Here is a 24,833-nt window from a genome sequence, read left to right on the forward strand (position 1 = left end):
ATAAAGTAATTTTAAAACTTGTTTTTTTTTTAAATTGAAGTAAGGTTTTGTGTTATGTTTTATTTTAACGGTAGTAGTATAGCAAAAAGTAATATTAATCTTAGCAGCACTGCCATTTTGAGATTATTTTTTCCTTCATTTTCATGTGGCGAATGTGACGTCAAAAAGTCAGTCTCTTGTAAAACTAAATTTTGCAAGATAGGTTTTATATTAATAGTTAAAGACGTGTAGTTTGGAAACTCCACCAAAAACAATTGCCATGTCGAAAGAACATGATCAATTCCTGGCAAGTCCAAGCTCGACTACGTCAGAATACACCTTCGTTCCTTCAAAGGCCTCGTCTGGTAAGTGTTTTGATGTTTAAAAAGTTACCTTTTATCTCTAATTTATGCGTATATTGATACAAAAAACGGGCGCTGGTCTAGAATCCTACCGCATTATTAAATTAACGCACAATATTTGGGTTAGGGTGAGAGTAAGCGTTTGGGTGTGGGTGGGTCAAGTATTATTAAATTCATTATTTAATAGAAATACTTGACCCACCATAACCCCAACCGCTAACTCGCACCCTCAACCTAAATAATGTGCGTTGTGGTAGGATTATAGACCAGCGCCAAAAAACGCACATTATAGACACTTGGCTAAAACCGTATTGCTAAAATATAATCTAGTTTAAGATTAATATATATGGTTAATGAATAATTTTACATTAAGATATATGGTTAAATACCCAAAACTAACTGTTTGATTTTCTTATTTTGTTTGTAAATATATGTATCTGGAGCTGGTCTCTCATCTTACAAAAAAATTAACTCACATGACTTGGTGTAGGTTACGGGTTTAGGTTCTTGACGGTTAACCAGGTTGGAAAGTAAGGCCTGTGTTGGGGATTATGCTGGATAAATCCCCCGCACAATTTCCCACTCGGCATTGGTCATAGCCGCGCATTTCATGTAAAATTAACGTAAAATGTGGTGAGTCGTGAAAAATCGCTTAAACATGCAAAACTATTGTCGTGCGAATGGTTTTCAGTATAGTTCTCTGTTCTCAGCCGTGAAATTTTACGAATATTACAAATAACGTTAGTACAAAATCCAAAAGTTTTTAACCTGGACGTGAATAACTAGAAAAACTAGTGGTAGGATTGTAGAGCAGTGCCTTTTGTTCTAGGTACTGATTACTGAAACTGAACCAGTCATCAAAATTGAAATTGGTAACTGGAAGAATAAATACAGAACATTTCCAAACCAAACAATATGTGTTGACATCTTAAATAGTAGGATTCTAGACCAGGGCCGTGTATCCCTAACTATTCTTTTTTCTTTAATTTATAATTCTGCATTTTAGCAACTTCACAAGATCTTAAATACTCTCAAATGTCAATGTCGACTGGAGAGGTTTCTTTAAATCTCATGGATCAGTCATTTTCTGGAAATATTTCTGTTCCCACTCAGTCTGAATCAGACGCAAAAGACGGTCCGTTTGGTTCGGTCATTCGAAGAAGAGGTATGTTAAAGTTTCAACTCATCACAAATTTGTAATTAAGTTTTTCCCATACATTGAAATTGCACATGATTGTTGAAAAACACAAGCATGATTAAACAAAACAATATAATCATGATGTCTGAAATATATATTCACAATAACGTAGATAACTCTAAAATATAAACATCAAATACCAATGATAAAATGTAAGTCATATTAAGGATTAATATTTATATAATTTTTGTACAAAATCACTTCGACATAATAATAGAATATTAGATCGAGCATTTTGCATACAAACTGCATGTAGTTTGTTACTATTTATATGGCTATTTAATCTCACTGCAAAATGCTGATTTTAACAGCTGAAGATTGGATGCTTACTTCAGGTTATTGCATGTCTTTTAGTTTTGAATTTATGGGTGTTTTCTTTTTCGCTGTAATTTGAATTAAGGTAAAATTGCAGTTTTATTTTTTTTATTTTGCTTATTGGCCATCTGTTTTAATGCTGTGGTGTATAAATATGTCTTGCATGTATGCCATGATGAAATATATCTATATCTTTTAAAGTTCAAACCAATTTGAAACCAATGTATATTTTTTTGTAATTTTAGTAATTTTTATATTCGAGATTCGAATTTGTGATTTAAAACACTATTTAAATAATGAAGGTTTTGTTCTTTTTAATAATATTAGTAACATATTACACACACAGCATATTAATACACAACTTGGTTTCATTGTTTATTGAATCATCAAATCACTGTTTTGAAATTGTTTTCTTCGCATGACAAGAAATAAGTAAAACATTTTTTTATTCATTGATGAATGAGTTGGTTTTGCTGTTTATAGGTTACGGTTGGCTGCTTGAGACTGATGATAATGAAGATGATGACCTTGACAACGAAAAACCCTTGCTTGAAGAGCTAGACATTGATGTGACTGATATCTACTACAAGATAAGGTAAAAACAATGTTATTAATTTAATGTTTTTTTTTAGGATATTAAATCTGAATATTTGGTTTAATGGCATTTTACTATGCCAAAAATGAAACCAAGTACAAAACTTTGAGTGTTAAAATGATTTTTTTAGTCTTATGAGGGCATCATGCTGTTAAAAATTAAAAACTAAAAATCACAAGAATGGTTTGTTTCTCACTAAATCGATATTCATGCACAATATTTTGTAAATTTAATTTTTTAGAAAATTGATGTTTACTCTGCCAAATTAAAAAATTATATGGAAAAAGTTAGTTAGTTGAATTTAAAACTTATTAACACATTTTCACTAAATATGTACAATTAAATTATTCTTCATTGAATTTGAAATAAGTTGTTGTATTTGCAGATGTGTTCTTCTTCCAATTCCATCACTTGGCTACAATCGTCAGGTAGTAAGAGACAACCCTGATTTCTGGGGCCCTCTTGCCGTGGTTATTTTGTTTTCAATGGTATCACTTTATGGACAGTTTCATGTAAGTTAATTCCTGTAGTTGCAAATGCAGCTGTTTATTTGCAACAACAAAAAATGAAGTTTAAACGCATATATATATATTTATATGTTCCTAAGCAAAAATTTACACTCGCCATGGCTATCAATCATCACTCGCCCAGACGAAATAACACTCGCCAAATTTGTTGGCATGCAGTGTGCAAATTTTCGTCCTAGCGCTGTCATTTCTTGGCTTGTCGTTAACCTGTCTTATAGTGTCTGTATGCAAACATTAGTTTTTTTATAAAAGTCTGGTCGTTTATTTCAAAAACAATGTTTTTTAGCCGAAATATTTTTTACAATATTAAGTGAAAATAAAACACTAATAACTTAGTAGCCACGGCCAGCCTTTTTTTCCATTTTTCTAAAAATCTTTTCCATTTTTCTAAAAAATCCTTGCGCTCTGTTTTTTTCGTATTCTGATTTTTCTGTGCTTTAAGGACGTTTCATCACAGGTTGCTTCGTGGAACAAACAAAACGCCACATTTCGCCAAACACTATAGTTACTGATTGAACAGCAAATAATGATTAAATATAATAATTGTAAATTTACACACCTAAACCATTCATTCGCAAATTGTAACAAACATATGCACCAGAGGTTTTGTGTTGCGCGACGCGCTATAGTGGGTCGTTACAATTTTCCAAGGGCGTCTGCAATGGTTTCGATCTAAACATAATAATAATAATAATAATAATTGCAAAATAACTGATTTACATACAGTAATATTTTAAGCTTTGGCTTGGTTGACTGACGTCCGATATTAACTTTAAGAGATCGCAACAACATACTTAGGTAGACTAATTGCTAATTCTCAGCTATAGGTGCACAAGTATAGGCGATATTTTAAAATATCGTAGTGGTGGTCACTTAGCCGTTTCGGTCGCTCAAAACATCTTAGAAAAAGCACTGCTTACAAATATTATTAAAACTTATTGTTACCAAAAACTTTAGCGATTGCTTAAACTTTTCTTATACAAACAACTCAATAAATAGAAAAAAGTAAATTCTTATCGTTGGTCAGTCCAATAAACTTTTTCAAATGCCCCAGCCGTCGGGTTAAACATTTAAAAATTACCAACAGTTAAGGTAAACAATCAACCACATAAGTAATAACTATTTAACACTGCACGTCTTTTTGTTTGGCGGTAAGTCATTTTTTACACGGGGACAAAAAGTCTTTATTACGAGCTTCGAACATGACGTGACTTCGATTAACCTTATTATGTGTGTAGTGTTGAATGTATTAGCGCCTTAGTGTTTAAGGAAATAACTGGCGCTAAGTAATATTTCGTTAGTAGTGGTGCTTAACACACGTTGTCCTACACCAACTAATTAAATTTTTCGCCAAAGCCACTCTCGCCAGTCGGGTGAGTGGGTGTCAATCAGCACTCGCCCGGAGCGATTTGCACTCGCATTGGCGAGCAGGCGAGTGCTTAAGTCCAACCCTGATATATATATATATTTAAAAAGCAGACTTTGGTTAACTATTTATGCTATTCCTTTCTCAACACCTTATTTAAAATAGGTTTAACTGACAACAAATACAATTATTTTATAGTGGTAATGTCTTATATTTGAGCAACTCATTTTGCACAGCGCTTAGCAAATAAATACTAAAACATAGTCATTTTGCTGTTTAGGTTGTTTCCTGGATTTTGACAATGTGGGTTTTCGGTTCGCTGATGATATTCCTTCTTGCTCGTGTGCTTGGTGGTGAGGTCGGCTACTCCCAATGCCTTGGAGTGATCGGTTACTCGCTTCTTCCTCTTATCATAACCGCCAGTGTATTGGTGCTAATTCATGGAGTCTACATACTGGCGTTTATTATAAGGGTGTGTTTTTCATTTACTGAATATTCAGTGAAATTGACAAATTTTACTTTTGAGATACTTGAAATTAGCATGTAAAAACACTTTTTTTTACTTGTTTTTGGTATTAATAAGTAGTTAATAAATCAAAGCCCTGTGGCATCCTGTACCACATTGTGTATATACTTTATTTAAATACTTAGCTGAAAAACCTAAAAAAATATTTTTTTTGTTTTATTGTGCACATTACTGACACAGAACACGACCCAACATCAGTTTTTCTTAAAATATTATCGAACAATTCAACACACATAATTACTGATTGTTTTCATTCTAGGTACTTGGAATCTTTTGGGCATCATACAGTGCAGCATCGTTACTTGTCAATGACTCATACAAAGAGAAAAAACCTTTGCTGATCTACCCAATATTTTTGCTATATGTTTACTTTTTCTCATTGTACTCTGGTGTATAGTGGTTTCATTCCTATGGCAATCCACTGATACACATTGGTTTTATTTCATATTGTGCTTATTTTATATAGATGTATTTATTGTTACGCTTTTCATGAAATAAAGATATGACTTTAAATTTTGTGATTTTTTTATTTCATTACAGAAATAGTTAGATAAATGCATGTCAGAGAAAAAAACAACATAAGCAGATAATAAAGATTTTTGCAGGTCAAGCAGGTAAGTTACATAAAAAGTTGATTCTGTTGTGAAATCAGTTGATTGTTGTACCACAACTTAAACATTTTGTGAAAAATTAAATCCAGGTTGACATACCAAATTACTAATAAAATAAGCTCATACGGTAAACCAAAGGGCAATGATGCAAAGCAGGCATTTCTAGATAAAATATATTCTTTACACCCAAAACACTAGATATGTGATAATGTTTATATTGTGGTGGAATCACCAGTTACATCATCAAATGTGAGTGTTTCCTTTGGTGCCGGACCTTCCGTAGCTTCAACACCAAGTTCATCTTCGAACATTTTTTGTAGAAGAACCTCTATGTTTTTGTGACCTGTCCGGAGGAACAAATTTTAAATAAATCAATATTAAACTGTTTAATGTTTTATTGAATTAAAATGTTAAGCCTAATTATTAATGTTTTTGTATAATGTGTTATACATTTAGCAAGAAAATCAAAACCTGAAAAAAGAGAAATGGTGATCATGATACAATTTTCAGTTTGCCATTTAACCAATAAAGTTTAGTATGATGTAAAAACAATTGCAAGCATTGTAGGCTGTGCCAGTTAGATCGAAAACAAATTTTGTAAATGTGATTGCTTGTTGATTTTCTTGGCATTTACATTTTTGCTGTTCTAGTGTAGTTTTTGTACCCAGTGCTTACCTTCATTAATTCTGAACTTAATTTTCGGTTTGTAACTCCTTGTAGCATCTCTTTTCCCTGTATAAGTTGCATTTTCTGCCCCATCTACTTCATCTACAAGTTCTGTCTCATCATCAACAGTGTCTGTGACCTCACTAAAACAGACAATTAAATATAACAAAATACATGATACATTTAAAAATACCATAAACAATAGCTGTAACAAAAATAATAGTATAACATAAAAAATCTGTTATTAATAAATATGCTTACTCATCTACATTGTAACCAAGTTCCTGAATTGTTTTCTCCAGTTTACTTTCGATGGTTGTTTTTGATAAACCATATTCAAGAATAAAGGCCTCGAGTACAAATGCCACAATGATGCTATCAGGAAATGCAAGTAAATATATGATTTATTTTGGACTAAGTTATTTTGAGTCTGTATAAATGATATAACAATATAATTAGGTTTGGCTGTTTTCAGTCATGCACTTGAGCATCTATTAATAAGTAATATAATAGTCAACCCAAGAGAACTTTTTTTATGTTTATCTCATTTTAAACATTCTTTTATATAATTAAAATATTGTGAGTATTGAATGATGCATATTTCTATAAACTTAAGTAAAAACTAAACATTAATTGCCCAGAAAAATACATAAAAAACAAGTAAAGAGTCAGTCAAGTCAAATAATTAGGAAAGTTTTTCTTTGGTTATTGCACCAAAGTAGTTTTACTGAAACTAATTGTGTTTTTTACTTGCAACACATGGTATGTTTTTATTTGTGTAGCATATATTTTTTCAACATAAAACCTGTTTTAGTTGGTGTGATTACCGTTTTATGTAAATAAAATAAGTGTTTAATGACTTTTAAACATAGAATGTGACTTGCTTACTTCATAATAAGAATGACAACAATCAAATGAAACAGCACAAAGTAGAGGCGGGCCCATTTGCTGGTTACTAGCGTGTATCCAAGAGTGATAAGTGCAATGTCATAAGGATGCAATAACTATTCATCATTGATTGTTTGCAAGTAGATTTTAAGTGAATAATTGACAAATTATCAAATATAATAATAGATTATTATGATTAAAAACTTCAACTTATATTTAAAAGAATAAGTTTTAAATAAGCATTAGCTTACAGTTTTCTTTTTAATAAAATTAAATAAACCAGATCTGTTAGACAACATGAGTTTTTGCAACCCTAGGTAATGTTTTACCAAAATATTTAAAAAGGATATTATGCCACTGATTGACAACAGTAAGTACAACCAATGTAACAAGAGAATGTATCAGATCATTGAAATTGTTATTGCAGTATCCCATTCGGATGAACTCTGACTCTTTCAGATCATCATTTCCACAAAAGTGCTCCATGGGTGTTGTACCATCATCAACATACTGGATTAGGCCAGCAAAGCTCTCCATCCCAATAATTGCAAAAAAGTAATACAACATCTGCAATCAAGGTTAATGGTAATTACTAAATTATAAAATATTGTAAGTTACACTGCTTATAAAAAGTAATGCTATCTGTTGAATACCAGCTATATGTGCTTCACTTTAAGTTAATATTAGAATCCTGTATGCTGAAAAAGTGGAAGTTTAATAATTACAACAGATCTCTGACAAACACCTTAGTCATGAGTGTTGGTTAAAAAAATAAAATAGTTATAATCGTATGGTAATAAAAGCTGTATCTGTAAACATAAACAGGCTTTAAAATTATTGCTTACCAGTAAGACAACTCCATAGGTCAACAGCGATGGCATTATGTTTGCTATGGTCATAACAACAATTTTAATACTGTGCACACTTCCAGCAATTCGAACCAAACGTAAACACCGTAAAACCAGAATAACATCAAGCACCTCTCTAGGAAATCCATCCACTAAAGTAAAAAATAATTTGTGCATAAATAACTTTAGAAATGTAAATTTTAAACAGGTTCACTTACATTCATTAAGAGATGCTTCAATTATGGTTGCTATTAGCGCTGCTGTGATAATAATAAAGTCAAACCTGTTAAAATAATAAACATATTGGTGTTGTGCTGTGTTTTTTTTTGGTACTACATTATTATCAATGCAAATTTGTCTGAACTTTCAAGAATGGTTAGTTTTAGCTTCTTTTCATTTAACAAAAATATAACAATACTTATAAAAAGTAGATTATTAAATATTACTTAGTTTATTACCAGTTCCATGTCCTTGTATAACTGAAGAATTCTTTTGGTCCCACCAAATAAATTCTAAGAGCGATTTCAATAACAAAAGCTGATAAAAAGTACCACTCTGCCACTTCAACATCAAATCCAATACAAAATGCATTTGCAATTATCACCAAATCAAAAAATGCAGCAAACAACCTACGAAACATAAGACTTACAAATTATTGTTGTGCCTTATTTTTATTTTTGTATTATTGAAAGAAAAAAAAATAAGAAAAAATAAATAAAAACGTATTTGTTACATCTTGGTTTATTTTAGCAAAAAAAAAAAAAAAAAAAAACAGTTTGGTAATATGATACATTTCTTATCTCTAATTTTAATAATTTAATTCAACTAAGTATTTATTATCAGCACAAATTACCTGTGTGAAACACACATGCAGATAAAACAACTTATTCTTGAATTGTAAACTGTAGGTATATTCCGCTTGAACCAGTTCAATCCTGACGCATCCTCTACCACATAAACATTAAGCAGATTTGCCACCTGCAAAAACTGAGCTTTCGCGATTCCAGAGTCCTCATTACTGTTTTCTACTTCATCTGTGTCATCGCTTCTTTTGTTTGTGAGCACTTCCCAGTAGAGATTTATCTTCAGGTAACAAGTATGGAGTGTTAATAATTTTTATAATCCTATGACTTTTTCTGCTAACATTTCAATTTATTTTGAAACATATTTAAATACAAAGAAGCATCTTTAAAATAAAGATTTTTTGCAAAACATTGCAAATGCAATTCTAATTTAGCATTTTCAAATTTTTGTTTGTAAGCCGTTTCCAGTAGAGATTTATCTTCAGGTAACAGATATGTAGCGTTAATAATTATTACAATATTATACCTTTTTGTGCTAACATTTCACATTATTTGTAAACATATTTAAATACAAAAAAGCATCTTTAAAATAAAGATTTAGTCATTGCAAATGCAATTCTAATTTGGCATTTTAAACACTAGTACGAAAAAAAGTAAATCAATCAAAAATAGTATTTTTATTTTTTGGCAACGAAATAAGTTCAAACTTACTTTTATATAAGATGTTGGCGATGTAAGCAATTTCATTACAGTCATCCAACTTTCATATGAAACTACTTGTATTCCATTAGCATTTACATCGTAAAGTAAATTAAATGCTTGTTCCAACTTTTTACGTTTCAATAAAACTGTTCCACGGATTTCTGTCTTTAATATCAACAAATAAATAAGTATATGATTTATAAGAATCAAGTTTCTTTGAAAATATAAGTATTGTTGCGTTAAACATGATTTTATATTTTCTCCAATTTTTGTCGCTGGTCTAGAATCCTAGTTCCTACCACAACGAAACACCATTTGGGTTAGGGTACAGGTTAGCGTTTGGGTTAAGGTGTGTCAAGTATTATTATTAAATAAAGAATATAATAATACTTGACCCATCCACACCCAAACGCTAACCCCATCCTAACTCAAATTTTGTGCGTTGATTTTAGAACTGTGGTAGGATTCTAGACTAGCGCCCACTTTTTTCATGTGTTTTTCAATAACAATGTAAATTTAAGATGTTAAAAAGTATTTGGCACAAAGATAAAAAATAGTGATATAAGCTTGCCTTAAGATGAGTCCTGTAACTATTGTATATGACGGCCAAGAATAAGTTCATAAAGATGTAAGTGTTGATGATGATATAAAAAATGAAGTAAATTGCAAACCAGCCACTGTAGTCATAAGCTGGCATCCTGTAAAAAAATGCATTACTTGTGAACAAACATTTACCAAATTTTACTGGACCTGTAATGAGTATGCTGTTTTTCTATTGTTGAAAACACTTCTTTTTAGGTTATATATATAAAAGACTATAAATCTTTATATAAACAACTACAAAACTTTTTTACTATATTTTAGAATGCAGATTATAAGTTAATGACTACACAAAAAACTAGAACTTTGAAATCAGGGATTTTGTTTAAATGTTTTTTGTTGAATACACTTTAAAGACACCAAAATGCAGCAAATTTGTTAGTTAATATGAAAAAAAAATAATAATTGGAAAAATTAGGACAATAATAATAAGTTACCCGTTGTTAAAATTTGGTGCATTTCGTTAATAAAAAGATACAATTTGAAACGATCCAATTTTAGAACGAAAAAAAACAACAGTTGGATCCGATAGGTAATGTACAAACCATTGCTAAAACGCATAAATTAATTTGGGTATCAGATCGGCAGCGATTCCAACTTAGTATCGGACGAATGCCATAAAACGAACAAAACCTTTTTCCGCCAGTGTCATCGTTTGTTAGTTTGTTTTAAATGTACTAACAAGATGCAGCAGGCTACAGTGCTATAGTTGTTTCTCGACTCGCTCCTCTCTGAGCCTGTGTAGCTCAGTTGGTAGAGCGACGGTCCCGGCTTGACCGGAGGTCGTAAGTTCGAATCTCACCACAGACTAGTTTTACGAACAGGATGCAACGGCCAACGGTGCTATGGTTGTTTGTCGATTTGTTCCCCTCTGAGCCTGTTAAGCTCAGTTGGTAGAGCAACGGTGCTAGAATGACTGAGGTCGTGAGTTCGACTTCACCACAGGCTAGTTGTTTATCAAGCTTGGTTTTGCCTGCACCATAATACTGACCAGGCCGAATGACTTCGATAAGCCTTTACGAAAGCATTATATGTATTAGTTTTGTTTAGATACGACTCACTGGGCGTGGTAAAGGTTGTCCATCTTAGTTGGAAATCTGTATATAACTAAATCTTGTTATTGAGTCCGATCCGATGATATCGGTCGCCCCGAAATTAAAAATAATCTCTGACACAGCTGGAATTTCCCATTATCCGACAGCGTTGCAAGTTTTACAAATGCGGAAAAAACGTAATCGGTTGAACGCTTACATCACGTCGGGACTGTTGGCCGTGGTCACCAGCACGTAGAGATCGAAGAAGGAGTCCCAGTAGTTGGTGAAGTAGGGCTCCTCGCCGCGGTAGAGCAGGTTGCGCCCGTCGAAGAGCTTATGCGCGAGTAGCGTGAAGACCGCAATGCTGAAGAGGAAGAGCACCAGGACGTTGAGGATTTCGGGAACCGTGTTGCGGATGTTGCGAAAGGCGCGGCGGACCTTGAGGAGAAAAATACGTCGTCTATAAAGGTTATAACAGCTGGTAATCCTTCAGCATGGCATTCCTAAGACGTTACTGTTTCGTGGACCAACCTAGTTATTGGCCTACCAAAAGTTTCTGGTGGTAACTAATTTTTCGACGACATTGCTTCGCCTTTCCAACTAACCGCAAACTGGCATTTGGTTCATAACTAGCAGTACCGTATTTATTATTTTTTTACTTATATCTTCTTCTGGCCCAAATTTTGCATATTTTTCTTCCCACCCGAATTCAAGGACCTGTTAGCTTAGTAGGTCCGACTGTAAGTGAATCCCGTTAAAAAAACTTTACTTTTGTCATAATTCCGTATATCCCCACAGAATGTTGTCTAGCATGGCTTGCCAAAAAACAACTTTATTATCGGCGCTAGAGAAATATCCCAACCCCTAAAATATTAAAGATGAATCTAAGGTAAACTACGACACACAAATAATAAAAGAATAATCCAGGCCTCCGCATACGCCTTCTAAAGAAGGCCAAGTGGTAGTAATACCGTTATCAGATTGCCAATAAAGATTTATTGGCAAGCTAAGCATTTGACCGATTTGAAAGCAAGCTTGTGGCAAGATTTGAACTCACGACCTCCAGTTTCGGGAACGTAGCTCTATACTGACTGACTTACGCTCGCTTGTCGTTAGTCAGTGCGACCTACAAAATAGCTAAAGCTATAGATAAATGTTCCACACATCAGTACATTAATTTTGAGTATGCCTGCAACAGTTTTGAAATCGTCATTAAAATTTCCAATTACCTGTCGACTTTCGTTCATGTTGATCATGAAAAGCGGCCGCAAACATCTTGACACCCTGATTCCGCTGCCCCCCATTCCAAGGTACACTATCATGTCAATCACAGTCACCTAGGCCGAAAAAACATACTGTGACAGAAGTTGTATTTAAATGTAGTATTGTATCTGACAAAGAGTTTTATTTTTCAATTTATTTTACGTTGGCATTAAAACAAGGAATATCAATGATATTTTCAGGTTTGATTTGGCTGAATTCATTAGGAGTTGTTGAACCGTACCCGTAAGCGTTTAAATGCATAGTAAAACAAAGCGGCAATGCCAGTTTCAGCAATATAATCCAGTTTACACATCCGGTTGGCGAGTCGTCTAAACTAGTTATTTAAACGTTTCTAAGTTTTACTGACCAGTACTACGGCAGCAACTGTGACGTTTTTTGTATCCGTGACGAAGGTTCTTCGTGGAACAAACATGTACATCTGGTATAGCCGAAGCGCTATCACTCCCAGGCAGACAATTTCTATGATCATCGTACCCTTTACAAAACATTCCTCGGTTACAACAAGATTAGCTGAAACGTTAGACGGGGAAAATTTCGATTAAACTTGGCGCTTCCTGAATAAAAACGCTAAGGAAAATTTATTCCCTGCTTAAATTCATCAACCGACCACCCTAACGCTTACTAGGCTACAGTGGTTGTCAACCTTTCGTAAATGTTGGCCGTCTTTTCCAAATTTTGTGGCGCCCTTGCTCACATTTTTGGAAAAATGGGAGCTTTTTAAAGTCTTGATAAAAATCACAAAATATAGAGTTTATAAATTTATAATGGTTCAAATAAATCCTGTTTTTCCATGATATGCTACCGGAGTCCCGAGTCCGACTCCGCAGCCCTGCTTTCTCCTAAAGAGGGCAGTGGGCCATCGTTGGGAAACCTTATGGTTGTGGTCCAGAGTAACCACGTCATAGACCTATCATTTATTAATATTTTAACGGAGAAAAGTGGGGATATAAATTGTCTTGTGTAGCACTTTAGTTCGTAAACGTTTTTCATATATTGCACGACTTACCCAGTAAGGTATTTCCAGTCCGGGTACGGCCGGAGCCTCAAAAAGCGCGAGTGATAGCAGCAGCCACATAAAGCATATGGTGATCACTTGGAATATGGGCTTGCTGTAAAACTGATAGGCCCTGAGCGAAAGTTGGTCATTGAGGTAGTCCAGCGTCCGCCCGTGTACCGCGTCTTCAACCAAGCTCGCCGCTAACAAAAACTCCTGCCAAAGCGAGCGATAATCAACAATTAAGAGGCTATAAGTTGGCTAAATAAGCGTTATACCCAGGGTTGCCATCGACATGGACTCAAAAATAAGGACAACTGAAAAATTAGATCAGCATTTAAAAAACGTTTTTGGACATGCATTGTGTTTATACGAGCCGTGTCATATCGTATTGTATACTTTTTGCCAGAAACAATCTGCACCAGTAGTGTGTCAAGGTGTTTGGTTTGTTTTTCGGTCTATTCTCATGTTGGTGTTGCTTGAAAAACGCTATTTAAAAAATCTAAGGGCTCTATATAACGACTCTATTGACAGGCCAAAAAACAAAATAGGAAGAGGCAATTTGCCAGGCAACCTGTTGCCGTACTTCAAATTTGAAGTTATTATTTTTAATTTTCTATTTTTAGAAAAATCAGCCGGTCCCCAAATTTCGAAATTTAAAATTCGGTAAACGGCTAGTATTCTGCACAATATTATCTCGTTGTGGTAAGATTCAGACCAGTGCCGAAGTTTTCCCATCCGTTTATCGAACTTCAAAATTCGCACTACCGTACTGTTAAATGGATCTGCAAAATTACATACGATTCATTGCTAAAGCCGTTTACAGTACGTCGTAAACGAACTTTAAAATGTGCACTACTGTAAACGACTTAAGCAATAAATCGTGAGGCAATTTTGCAGATCCGGTTACAGTAGTGCGAAGTTCGGTAAACAGGCGAGCCGGGCAAATAGCCTGTTTCAACAAATAGGAAATAGACAAAAACAGTAAAAATTATGCGGAATGACGGATATTTGTAACAACATTTAGATAGGAGTAAATTTATACAAAAAAACATGAAGCCCAAAAACAATCTCGGCACGCCAAGTTCGCCCAAGTTGAAACGGGGTTCCAGTTGGGCTGGATTATATTCTCAAATTGCTGTTATGGCGCTTAGTGTTTGGGTGAGGATGTGTTAAATTTTAGTATTTAATAATATTGCTTAACCTAACCTAACCCAAACGCAAACCCGCACCCTAACCCAAATATTATTCCTTCTTGTAGGTAGGATTTTAGACGGGCGTCACCGTTGCTATTTAAAAAGGGTAAAAACGAATAATATCATTAACCTGTATTATGCAATTTCAAATAAGTTGTCCTAAAAAATAAGAAAATCTTAAATTTAAAACAAATAACAAGTTGTATAATTTAATAGTAGGCCTACTTGGTAAATAACTCCATTGCAAGTGTCTGATCCCCATAATTTTCTTTTTTACCAAAATACCCTACTTTTCCCTACAAAGTACAATTTATCCCGTAGGTATTCCCTACTCCCTACTTTAGGCGAAAATACCCTACCGTAGGCAGGGGCGCCCGCAGAAAATTTTCCAGGGGGGGGAACCAGGGGCGTAACCAGAAAATCAAAAATGGGGGGTCCTGAATTTTCAACTTAGGGAATTCCCCTATTTTTCGTCTGACGTTAATGAAAAATGATGTCATAAACAGTGACAGTATGACGTCATAGAATGGTGATTGCAAGACGTGTTAAAAAAATAATCAGAAACAGTCAAATACGTCCAGCAAAAGCGACCACGTGCGTCATCGACAATCCTGTCAGGCGCAAGCTGCGAAATCACGGTGTGCAATCGTTAACTTCAAGCAAAAAAAAACAACCAAGACCGTGAAATATGTGTGATTAATTTTGGTAGAATCACACATAATTGGACTATCAGAAGCGCAGTTTTCAAGTTTCATGAACGGAACGAGCGCTAAATTACAAGCACGTCTTTCACCACCTGCAATACTAAACGAATATCGTTTATTCCGGGTGTTATTATGCCACGATTAGCGCAACATCTGCGCCGAGCTATGTGCCAAGTCAGCTAAATTACAAGCTGCGGTTCAGGGGAAATAAGTTTTGTCCATTGCACACTTAGCACGTGGTCTTAGAGTATGCTGAAAGAGGATAGAGACTTTGAAACGCGCACGACAATCACCATTACACTTCCTTTTAAAAATCTGCTTCAGTTAAACAAATGTCGATGTTACACCAACATCGGATATTAGCGCAGAGGCCGAACAGCGAGGAACATACTGTGTATAACTCGACGTTTTTCAGCGAGAAAAAAAGAAAGAAGGTTTGACTTAGCGTTGTCAATTGTAGAATACACACTTGCTAATCAGTCCTAAACAAGAACTCCCGCCCCCTGGATACGCCACTGGGGGCAATGGATAATGTATAATATTTTTAACCTTCATAAGTAATACATATTACACTTATAAATAATACTAATAATCGCATTTTGAAATCAGGGGGGGGCAATTGCCCCCCCCCCCCTTGCCCCCCTCGTGCGGGCGCCCATGACCGTAGGGTAATATCTCTACGAGTGGCAGCCCCCACGGCAGCACCTTTTCATTTATGATGTCATAAACACTCGCAAAAGCTTAATTTTAGAATAATACTCGACACTGGTTACCAGAGGAAAACGATCGAAGTTCTGTAGTTATTTAAAATAAGGACGCAAGTCAAAAATAAGGACATTTCTTGGAAATAAGGACATTTAAGTTTTTTAAGACATGACCCTTAAAAATAAGGACAAATCTTAGAAATACGGACGGTATGGCAACACTGGTTAGGCCAACTTGTGGAACACACTCTATTTAAGACTACAGGTTAATTTTAGGCAGGTGTAACTCTGCGTACCACTAGTGGTTACGCAAAGGTTTTCCAGTTGGTACGCGAGGAAGGAGCACCCGTTTTTTTCACAAAACCCTGGATTCATAACTTTATAGTTTGTTCTCTGGTTTTATTAAAATAAAAAAAATTCATTATTCCTGTTGTTTCGAAACAATGCAATCTTCCAAAAAAGAAATGTTGGGAGCACAGTTGCTTTGTAAAGCGTACAACGCTGTGGTACAGTGGGCGTTAATTATACCAAATGATTGCTCTTGATAAATATAATCTACAGTATTATAGCTTAAGCTACAAATAGCGTTAAATAATGCTAGTTGTAAGCTAAAAATAGATAAAATATGGTTTAATAAAATTATTTTTCTGCTAAAGTGGTACGCGTAACACTATACACAGCGTCCAAGTGGTACGAGATCGCAAAAAGGTTGGGAACCTCTGTGCTATAATGATAGCTTCGATTTATCTGTGGGCAAAATTCCCTCATTAAAAGAGCCGTATGGCTCGCGAGCCATAGGCTCCTACCGCTGCACTATACTGTTTAAACCACGGCTGTAAAATGTTTTACGTGTCGCGGACTGACATTAACTTCGCTTCAGCAAGTGCGTGCCGAAGAGTAGACAATTAAAAACATTTTGCTTGGCTTTAACAACACTAGAAACGCGTTGTGGACATACCTAGAATTACCGGAGCGGTCAAAATAAAAAAACGCATGATATTAGGTAATTTAGCTTTATTCCCTGCTATAACAAGTTTATTTTTACTATTGAGAGACTACAATATTCGTGGTTGTGAGATTGATGCGCTGTTTAGGGTTCACTATGATACCATGTGTTGGAATATACTTTATAGGCCATATCTATGTTTTTCGCTCTATTAACTATGGTGATTCTTACAATTTCGCAAAATCTAAATTAGAAGTCTTCCAAAAACGTGTAGGCTATACTAACCAAAGACAATAACGCTTTTAGAAATGACACAGCAGCAATGTTTTGCAACATATTGACAAATCATTAAATGTACGTATGAACCGCTTGCGTTTTGTATCAATACGGCCTTGTTTGTCACCCACCCGATAAAAAAAGTTTGCGCTGTCTTAATTAATGCCATACAAAATAACACACGTTTGATTTGGATATAAAGCCTACATAAAAAACTTTGCATATTCCACCCGTTCCAATAAATATCTCAAATGAATGCATACCGCTTTTGCTGCACTGATTATATATGTCATCGAACAAAATCAGGGCGATGTTCGTGTGCCTCCTTTTATGCCTTCTATCTGATGTATTGGCCCAAACTAACAAAGATGGCCACCAAGGTATATATGCGTCGTAATGGGAAAGATCCGTATGGCTTTGCGTAGCACATTCGACATTTTATCACCAAAATACCTTAACAAGCTTACTTTGTCAGAGTATCGATTGCTGTAAGTTACTTTTAAACAACGTAAATCAGTCAAATACCTTTTCCTTATTCCCCAGTGAGGGATTTTCTTTTCCAGTATCCGGCTTATTTGATCCAACTGATAACGACTTGACGTTTTCAAGACTTCCAGACGCTGTGTTGTTCGCGTTTAACACATCAGCTGCTTTGGGATTGGACGTGAAAATAGTGTCCTCTCCATTTAGCTGCTGACCGTCTACATTCCCAGGTTTAACGTCCAGGCTCGTTTCGTCGAAATACAGCACCTCGCCATTTTGCTTTTGGGTTACAGAAACGGCTTTGTCGTCGATTGCTACGCTGCTGGCAACATCGGCGAAATTGTTTTCAAACGACAGTGGCAGTTCCTTAGTGTCCGTCATTTTCGATTCACCCGAAATTCATCACAGCCGCAGAAGGCCCAATTGCTCGTTACTTGGTGAACTCGATAATTTGCTGTGCGGAGGCTGACAACATCAGCTGACTGACACCGTGTACAGGTGCCGTGTGTATTGGTGCATTGGTGCATTGGGGCGACGTCGCGCAACGCTTGGGTAAATAATTTGCCAGCGATGTTGAATGATTGACCGGCGGCAACGATAGTTTTACGAGGATGGCGAACAAGTTTTTAGCCGAATTCCTGTACTATCGTGGCTTGTAAACTTCTATTGTGATTGCTTTTCTATATACAATGTTTATCTTAATTGAACTTTAATGGGCAGTGACGATTTCTGAAAAACACCAATTTGAGACCAATTGATCGCAGTGGGCCAATACATGGACTGATCGATGTAAACCACGCTGCCTTTGTCATGTATAATACGAAACTTTTGTCCACTGCAATTTCAAAATTGCAAAAATAAATTCAATCTTCGCGCGAATTCAGTTGACTATCCAAAGCTTTTTTTTAATATTCTATGTTGTTTGAAACAACTCATTTTAAATTTTAAATTATTGCATTTATGAACCTCCAAAACCTTCGAACGTTGCGCTGACCACAGTAAGAGAGAATCCTGTTTTAATTGAAACTATTGCCGGGTACGCCTCAATGTTTTATGCTTTAGTTATTATAAATCGGCATCGAAAGTTTTAACAGCCATGATACATTAAAAAAAAGTATTATGATTGCTTCTTTTTTATGTTGCGATAGATTAAAGGAACACGTACGTACAACTTTGTGGGGCACGTGCAATATATTATTTTAATTATTAACCAGTTGAACTAAAACTTTATTGTGGTTTCACTGACTTCAGAAACCATCTTGTGATTTCGGTTCTATGACGAAATTTCCGTTTTTTTTCGCCCATAAATAGCTGAGAATCACTTGTATTAATTATCAAAGGATTTATAATAAGGGTTTAAAATAATATTTCTTTGCATTCTGCCGAGAGGCGATAAAAGGCATTTCAGGACCGAAAGAATTGCATTGATGTTGGGTAACATCCGGCCTAACGCATTGTGATCACGGCAACGCAGTAAAAACAAACTAGAATTCGGACATTGCGGAAATCGAGTTAGGCCATTGCCCTTTTTTGCGATATAGTGTTTTGTAAACGTATAATTTTTCTACCAGGACAAAGTAATTCGGATTTTTATACTGACGTGCTAAGTGTTTAATTTCAATTTGCCACCAGCGTTGTGTGTTTTGATTTCTCTTGAAGGAAATTCGTCGTAAGGGTTTAATATTTAGTCCAGCTTGAGATCTTAGCTTTTATAAAGGCGTTGATAACCGCCTTTGGGAATTTTCCCACAATAATAAATTTTCGTTTGATGTGTAGAGGGCGATAGTGGGTAGGTTCGCGCACAGCAAAATGCAGAAGGCTTTTCCATTAGTGCACGGTAGTAATGACTTTTTAGTCTTAAACCCATCAATAAATTTAGCAAAAAGACATACAAAACTTGGGTATAGAAAGAATTCACATTGCGTTACGCATACTTCGTTTATTTTGCACTGTCTGTGCACAACGTTGAAAATATTTGTTGGCTTGTCACGCTCTAATAAAACGTAATCAATTGAATGAAAAGGCTTACTAATAACGCAAAAAACCCAATACTTCAAAAATATTTTCAAGACCATTAAGCATTGCATGGCAACCGCATCCAGTGTGCCGCGACACTTTGTTTAGGAGCCGCTAAAACATTGACTGATTGAGTTGGCAAGCGTTTTGTAAAAGTTTGAACGTTGTTAATACCGCAAATCTATAAGCTAACTAAAACGTAATATTGTTTATATGTAGGATACCAATGTGCTATCTTTGTTGTTATCTCTAGGCTAGACTAATATATAATTTAAAGTGAAATACTTGACCACTATGGTTTGCTCTGTTAAACCTAAGAGTCGCAGAATATCTGTTTGTAGGCCGAAAGCGTGTTAGTAACCGTAAAGTTCAGTTTTCTTTTTTCCCAACTCAAATTTTTACGTGAAGAACTGATGTAACCCGATCCGCGTAATGAGAAAGCGCTTGTATTTAAGTATTCTTACCACCTTGATGGGAAATTGGCGAAAATAAGCCTGGATTGTTGGGACGTGTTGTTCGCACTTATCAATTATTCATTCAGTTTGGGTCAAACTGGAATGAATGTGTGTCATTTTGGGACAGTATATTGTTAGGTACGTTTTGCGGAAATACCGTGTTTCGTCCCTGACAACGAGTTTAGTCTGTTTAATATAGTGGAAGGTAAAGTTATCCAAGTTGTCAAGTCCAAAGCGGTAGAAATATTGATGCAAAATTATTCTTTATACTGGCTTGTCATACTGGTCTGGTACATACAACTGACTTACGAATTACTTGTATTTGTTTTATTTTATTCAGCGAGTGCTTTTCCCGCAATTAACCACCCACATAATAAAGGTGGGGCAAGCTGTACGACGAATAGCAAATTATATGTGTGCCTTTTTTACACAAATTTCGAAAAACAGTTTTCATTGCAGCACAGTTGAGATTTGTGGTAGCCTACGCGATGTTTTCATGCACTGTGGTTTATCGATATTAGCGTAATTTATCCAGACCTTCACGAGTTGTGACGACGCTTTGTTTGCGACGATGCTTTGGTTTTGTATTTACGGAGCAAACAGATACGTCGCATTGATCAAAACTTGACAGCAAGAATCTCGCTTCTGCTTCTACAAAAAAGTTGCAGTATTTCCGCTCTTTCAAACGAAAAAAAAGAAAAACACGACCGAACGAAATACTGCTGTTTTTTTCCAAATTCTTTAACTTGGATGTTTGACATAAAACGCTGGAATATTATTGGCATTTTTGACTAACATATGAAATATTTTGCGCCTTCCCAAGCGTGCCGTCCGTCAAAATTTAACTATTAGCAACGCAACGTAACGTAACGTCCACTTACATCACAATAGGTCATAGGTCAAGTCGTCATAGATCGCCACACGAACGAAAAACGCCAAATCCATTTCCGAGCAGTAGCAGCCGAATCGTCTTGTTCGAGCCGTATAGCGCTACGCAACCCTTGAGCCGTGAAGCATTTTTCTGCGACGCCCATCGTGAGCAAATATTGTCGCACCTTCTCCCCTTCTCGACGACGACGCGAGGCTCGCCTGTTGCGTCACAAAAGAAGCCCGAAAAAAAGTTTTCCTCGGGACAGGTTTGTCGGATTGCGGGCGGCGTACAGGTTTATTGTCGTCGGGTAAAAAGAGGCAAACAGTTGCGCGAGAGTGTACAGCACGAGCGCTAGCCGAAGGCCGCCGCTTTGGAATGCCAATAGTTTCCATTGAGGAGCCTGCGAGAATTTTTCGCGATTTTTTAGGACTTGTCGCCCGGCTCTTTTTTATTTGCGAAATATTTTTGAGAGCGGTTTCGCCCTTTCTTCACTATCAGTTTTGAAGACGGGTCGGGGGCCCTTAGTTTTTAATGCAGAAGATAGACAGAGTTTGGAACCTTACAGAGAACATTGGTAAACATAGGTCCGTGCATGTAAACTGCGAACTATTCGTTTTAAGGTCGTACTGGCCAAAAATAACGGCACACTTAACAGTTGACAGAATGATTACTAGTTGGCCTCTTGTGGTGTACAGGTCTTGAGAGTTTTTATACATGACAATATGTCTTTAATTTTTACTAAACTTTTTATTATTTTTCGCACAAAAAATTGTTTTTAATTGGTAATTATCAAAGGTTTTTCCGAAAATAGAGGATTTACCTATGGAATATGCTATTATCCTTGACTAATGTTTTCAGTTAGGAATTTGTTCAAACCGCAGCCGATTTCTTAGGTGAAGTTCATTTACGGATGAATCTAACCATTGGCAAACATTTCATGTCAGACCCTATTATACTTTCGCTTTATTGACTTATAACATGTGACGTAAAAGTTGCCCAGGTACAACAATGCATTGTCAGTTTCGTAAAGTATTCTACTCCTATTTAAATAAATGACATGCAGTTAAGACTACTGCCAATTTTTCACTATCCGACAGCATAGCAAGGGGCTGGTTGCAAAAGGCGTGACCACGTTGACAAGTTACAGGTTTTCCACTTCAACGTTGTGTTTTCGCTGTTTTCTACCAACAGACAGTTTACACTTTACAGCATAGCTTCAACAGCGACTGGCACAGTTTCTTTTGTCCATTTATATCCTATATCTGTATCAAAACAGCAGCAGACTAAGTGTGTCCCTGTGACATTCAATGTCGTTTCGCTTTTAACGACGCCCGTTTAATGTGTACGCTCATATCCCCACAAAGGCAACACCTACTATTACGAGCGAGAAATAGCCGCGGGGTAGTTCGCGTTAGGTTCGCTTTTGATGCAAAGTTCACGACAGTTAGTCAGTGTGAGCCCGCAAAGCTATCAATTTATAGTATCAGCACAGCACTCTAGATTTGCCGGCGAAAGATGCCTAGAGAGAGAAGGAGTTTGAATTAATCTCTTGCAGCGTGTTAAGCCGACAGACCCGGTAAGATTGCTGTAGAAATGGATCAAAATTTGCCAGGAACAATGTTAAAGACATAAACATACTAAGACTTAAAATTTGTCTAATTGCAGGTCTTTGCAACTTTCGTTAAAAAAAGACAGCATTAGATTTGTAACGAGATTAGGCGTTCTTCTGCTGTGTCCAACATCAGCAATGGAATAGCTACAAAGTACGAGTTACTTTTATCCGATTTCTTTCTGATACGGTAAAGCTGGTGCAAAATGTCTCTCGAAGTTCGGATTATCAGCCTCAACGGGTTAAAAGGAAAGGGTGCCAGAAATTGCCGCATTACGTTTCGAGGTAAGCTAATTGCTGCTTTGCGGTTGTACGTTGCGGACGAGTTCGGCCTGCAAGCTATTAACGAACAAAATTAGGCTTTTACAAGACCACAAAAGTGTGCTTTTCTTATTCCAGGTATAAAATACAATCCCCGTATAAACCGCTTTAATTAGTGCTGTAAACGTTTACCAGTTTTGGTTCTGAAACCGTTACTAAAAAACAAATAAGACGAAGCGAAACTGGTTGAATATTTTAGAATGTGCGTAGGGCGGCTAGACGTTCGGCTGGTTCATGATGCCATAACACATAAATTTCCCCACCTTAAATACACGCAGTAAAGACTGGGAGGTGTTTAGTGAGGCTTGACGGTTAACCACAAAAAAAAACGTTTGCTAATAATAGTTAGGTGTTGTGACGCGCCCGCTCTCGCGCTGATTGCAAAAACATCTACAGTAAAACATTTTAATTAACAGCGCTGGGCGTCTATAATAGCTAAATAACTAGGCACATTTTTAGGTTCCCCGCAGTACGAACAATTAACCAAAATTAGCACTAAAAGGCAAACAATTATTTGCGTGTGCGGAATGAGAAGCAATTTTAAACCCATACATGTACAACGCTCCGAGGTCAATTTACAATTTGTATGTATGCGTTAGGCAGGATAATTATCGACTCTCATTTAACAACTAAATAAAGCACTTATTTAACTATGCCGCGATTATTTTTAGAGTCTCATTACAATCAACTATCGTGCCCTTAAAAGTGGGTGAATGCTGTTAAACGATAATTAACCAGACGACAAATAGGCAACAGACGTACATCTAATATAAAATACGTTGCCTATTGTTCATCAATTTTGAGAACCAAAATAAAATTTGTCAGCAGAAAAGTTAATGACCTAAGGTAGCGCTCCCCGAAGACAAGCAAATCCAAACGTTTTCTGTTGTGTCGGCGTTTGAGTGCACACTTGTTTTCATGCCCCCTGGCAAAATACACAAAGCGAAGGGAATTTTCGTCGGCTACATTGCACAACAAGTATTACGTTTTTAACTTCTTTAGAGCATCCCTATCAGACGAGGACAGTTGAAGATTGTGAGGATGAAGCCATTTTTCACGAGGTCGTATATGCTAATCATATTTTACATGAATGTTTACCTTTTGGACCGTTACTACTTTTAATTTGGCCGAATAAAAGGCTTAGTATGCAACTATACATGTTAGGTTTGGCGGGAATGCTTTGAAATAATTATTATAGCTCTTGTCCTGTGGCGTAGCCTACGATCTGTGACGGTGTTTCTCAACCTATGGGGTGCGACCCAAAATTTGGCCTTTTAATTCGGCTGGGTCGCCGACTGCTGTAAATCACATGGTTAGATTTAGAGTAAGATTTTCGCCTAGAGTAAGATTTCTTCAACATATCAGAAACTTTAAGAGGATTACAAATACGTGGCTCGTGTTTAATTAAATTCGACTTTGTTTAAGTGATATATCAAGTTTACTTATAAAATGTTTTGTGAATAGAATTTGGTCGCCAAAATTTGCTGTTATATATATACTTAGTGTTCGGGTCGTCGCGGAAACAGGTTGAAAATCACTGTTTTATAACGTAGGCCTACCCCAAACATAATAAACACATTTACACGAATTTAAAAGTGTTCTAGGCATGATTCTGAGTTTGGCACACTCAATTATTATATTTGTATTTTTATTTGAAATTTTTAGCGTCAAACCGTTTTTCGTTTGGATAGGGTAATTTGTTACGAAAATCTACAATTTAAATATTTATAAGGAAGAGACCCGCAGGCAAGCAAAACACCTTCCTCTGTTTGTAATAGTTTGTTGGTTTTTGTTTGTAGATTTTTGAATGGCCGGTTGCCAGCAAAATCGAAGACCACGAGATGATTGCGATCGACGTCTTCAATTTCAATAAAGTATTCTCAAACAGGTAATTATTGGTCGTGATTAGGCTGATGACATAAAGTTGCGTAATAGAATTATAAATTTGTTTAAT

The 24,833-nt window shown here is 35.9% G+C and overlaps 3 protein-coding genes across 3 annotated transcripts in view; 2 read left to right on the top strand and 1 right to left on the bottom strand.

The window, feature by feature from the left end:
* The first annotated feature begins 166 nt into the window (after positions 1 to 166).
* LOC146169736 (protein YIPF4-like) lies at positions 167 to 5,375 on the top strand. Its single transcript, XM_083390881.1, has 6 exons — positions 167 to 344; positions 1,348 to 1,506; positions 2,338 to 2,449; positions 2,835 to 2,961; positions 4,623 to 4,814; positions 5,128 to 5,375. The coding sequence occupies exons 1-6, from the start codon at positions 260 to 262 to the stop codon at positions 5,263 to 5,265; spliced, it is 813 nt and encodes a 270-aa protein (XP_083247007.1). The 5' UTR covers positions 167 to 259; the 3' UTR covers positions 5,266 to 5,375.
* A 66-nt stretch (positions 5,376 to 5,441) lies between these two features.
* Positions 5,442 to 17,835, bottom strand: LOC146169737 (two pore channel protein 1-like). Its single transcript, XM_083390879.1, has 16 exons — positions 17,650 to 17,835; positions 13,311 to 13,514; positions 12,651 to 12,779; positions 12,250 to 12,357; positions 11,238 to 11,458; positions 9,958 to 10,084; positions 9,396 to 9,551; positions 8,735 to 8,964; positions 8,340 to 8,510; positions 8,100 to 8,164; positions 7,879 to 8,033; positions 7,384 to 7,600; positions 7,034 to 7,124; positions 6,407 to 6,520; positions 6,155 to 6,288; positions 5,442 to 5,822 (listed from the first exon to the last, which is right to left on the bottom strand). Exons 2-16 carry the CDS (start codon positions 13,377 to 13,379, stop codon positions 5,692 to 5,694), a joined length of 2,118 nt encoding a protein of 705 aa, XP_083247005.1. The 5' UTR covers positions 13,380 to 13,514; positions 17,650 to 17,835; the 3' UTR covers positions 5,442 to 5,691.
* A 4,784-nt stretch (positions 17,836 to 22,619) lies between these two features.
* Positions 22,620 to 24,833, top strand: part of LOC146169738 (otoferlin-like) — a 99,875-nt gene continuing 97,661 nt past the window's right edge. The window contains exons 1-3 of the mRNA XM_083383670.1: positions 22,620 to 22,843; positions 23,882 to 23,940; positions 24,679 to 24,767. Coding sequence (XP_083239796.1) covers positions 22,765 to 22,843; positions 23,882 to 23,940; positions 24,679 to 24,767 — 227 coding nt within the window. The 5' untranslated portion in view covers positions 22,620 to 22,764. The remainder of the gene's footprint in view (positions 22,844 to 23,881; positions 23,941 to 24,678; positions 24,768 to 24,833) is intronic.

The sequence above is a fragment of the Ascidiella aspersa genome, chromosome 1 (genome assembly GCF_963924565.1).
Source record: "Ascidiella aspersa chromosome 1, kaAscAspe10.2, whole genome shotgun sequence".
Classification (NCBI taxonomy): domain Eukaryota; kingdom Metazoa; phylum Chordata; class Ascidiacea; order Phlebobranchia; family Ascidiidae; genus Ascidiella; species Ascidiella aspersa.

Bases quoted from the DNA above. Each gene is read 5' to 3' on its own strand.
- LOC146169737 (XM_083390879.1), bottom strand. From the start codon at position 13,379: ATGTGGCTGCTGCTATCACTCGCGCTTTTTGAGGCTCCGGCCGTACCC. The intron at 9,552-9,957 runs GCAAGCTTATAT...TTGATATTAAAG, and splicing joins GTTACAGGACTCATCTTAAG to ACAGAAATCCGTGGAACAGT. The intron at 8,965-9,395 runs GTAAGTTTGAAC...TGTTACCTGAAG, and splicing joins CGCCAACATCTTATATAAAA to ATAAATCTCTACTGGGAAGT.
- LOC146169736 (XM_083390881.1), top strand. From the start codon at position 260: ATGTCGAAAGAACATGATCAATTCCTGGCAAGTCCAAGCTCGACTACG. The intron at 345-1,347 runs GTAAGTGTTTTG...TCTGCATTTTAG, and splicing joins TCCTTCAAAGGCCTCGTCTG to CAACTTCACAAGATCTTAAA. The intron at 2,962-4,622 runs GTAAGTTAATTC...TTTGCTGTTTAG, and splicing joins CACTTTATGGACAGTTTCAT to GTTGTTTCCTGGATTTTGAC.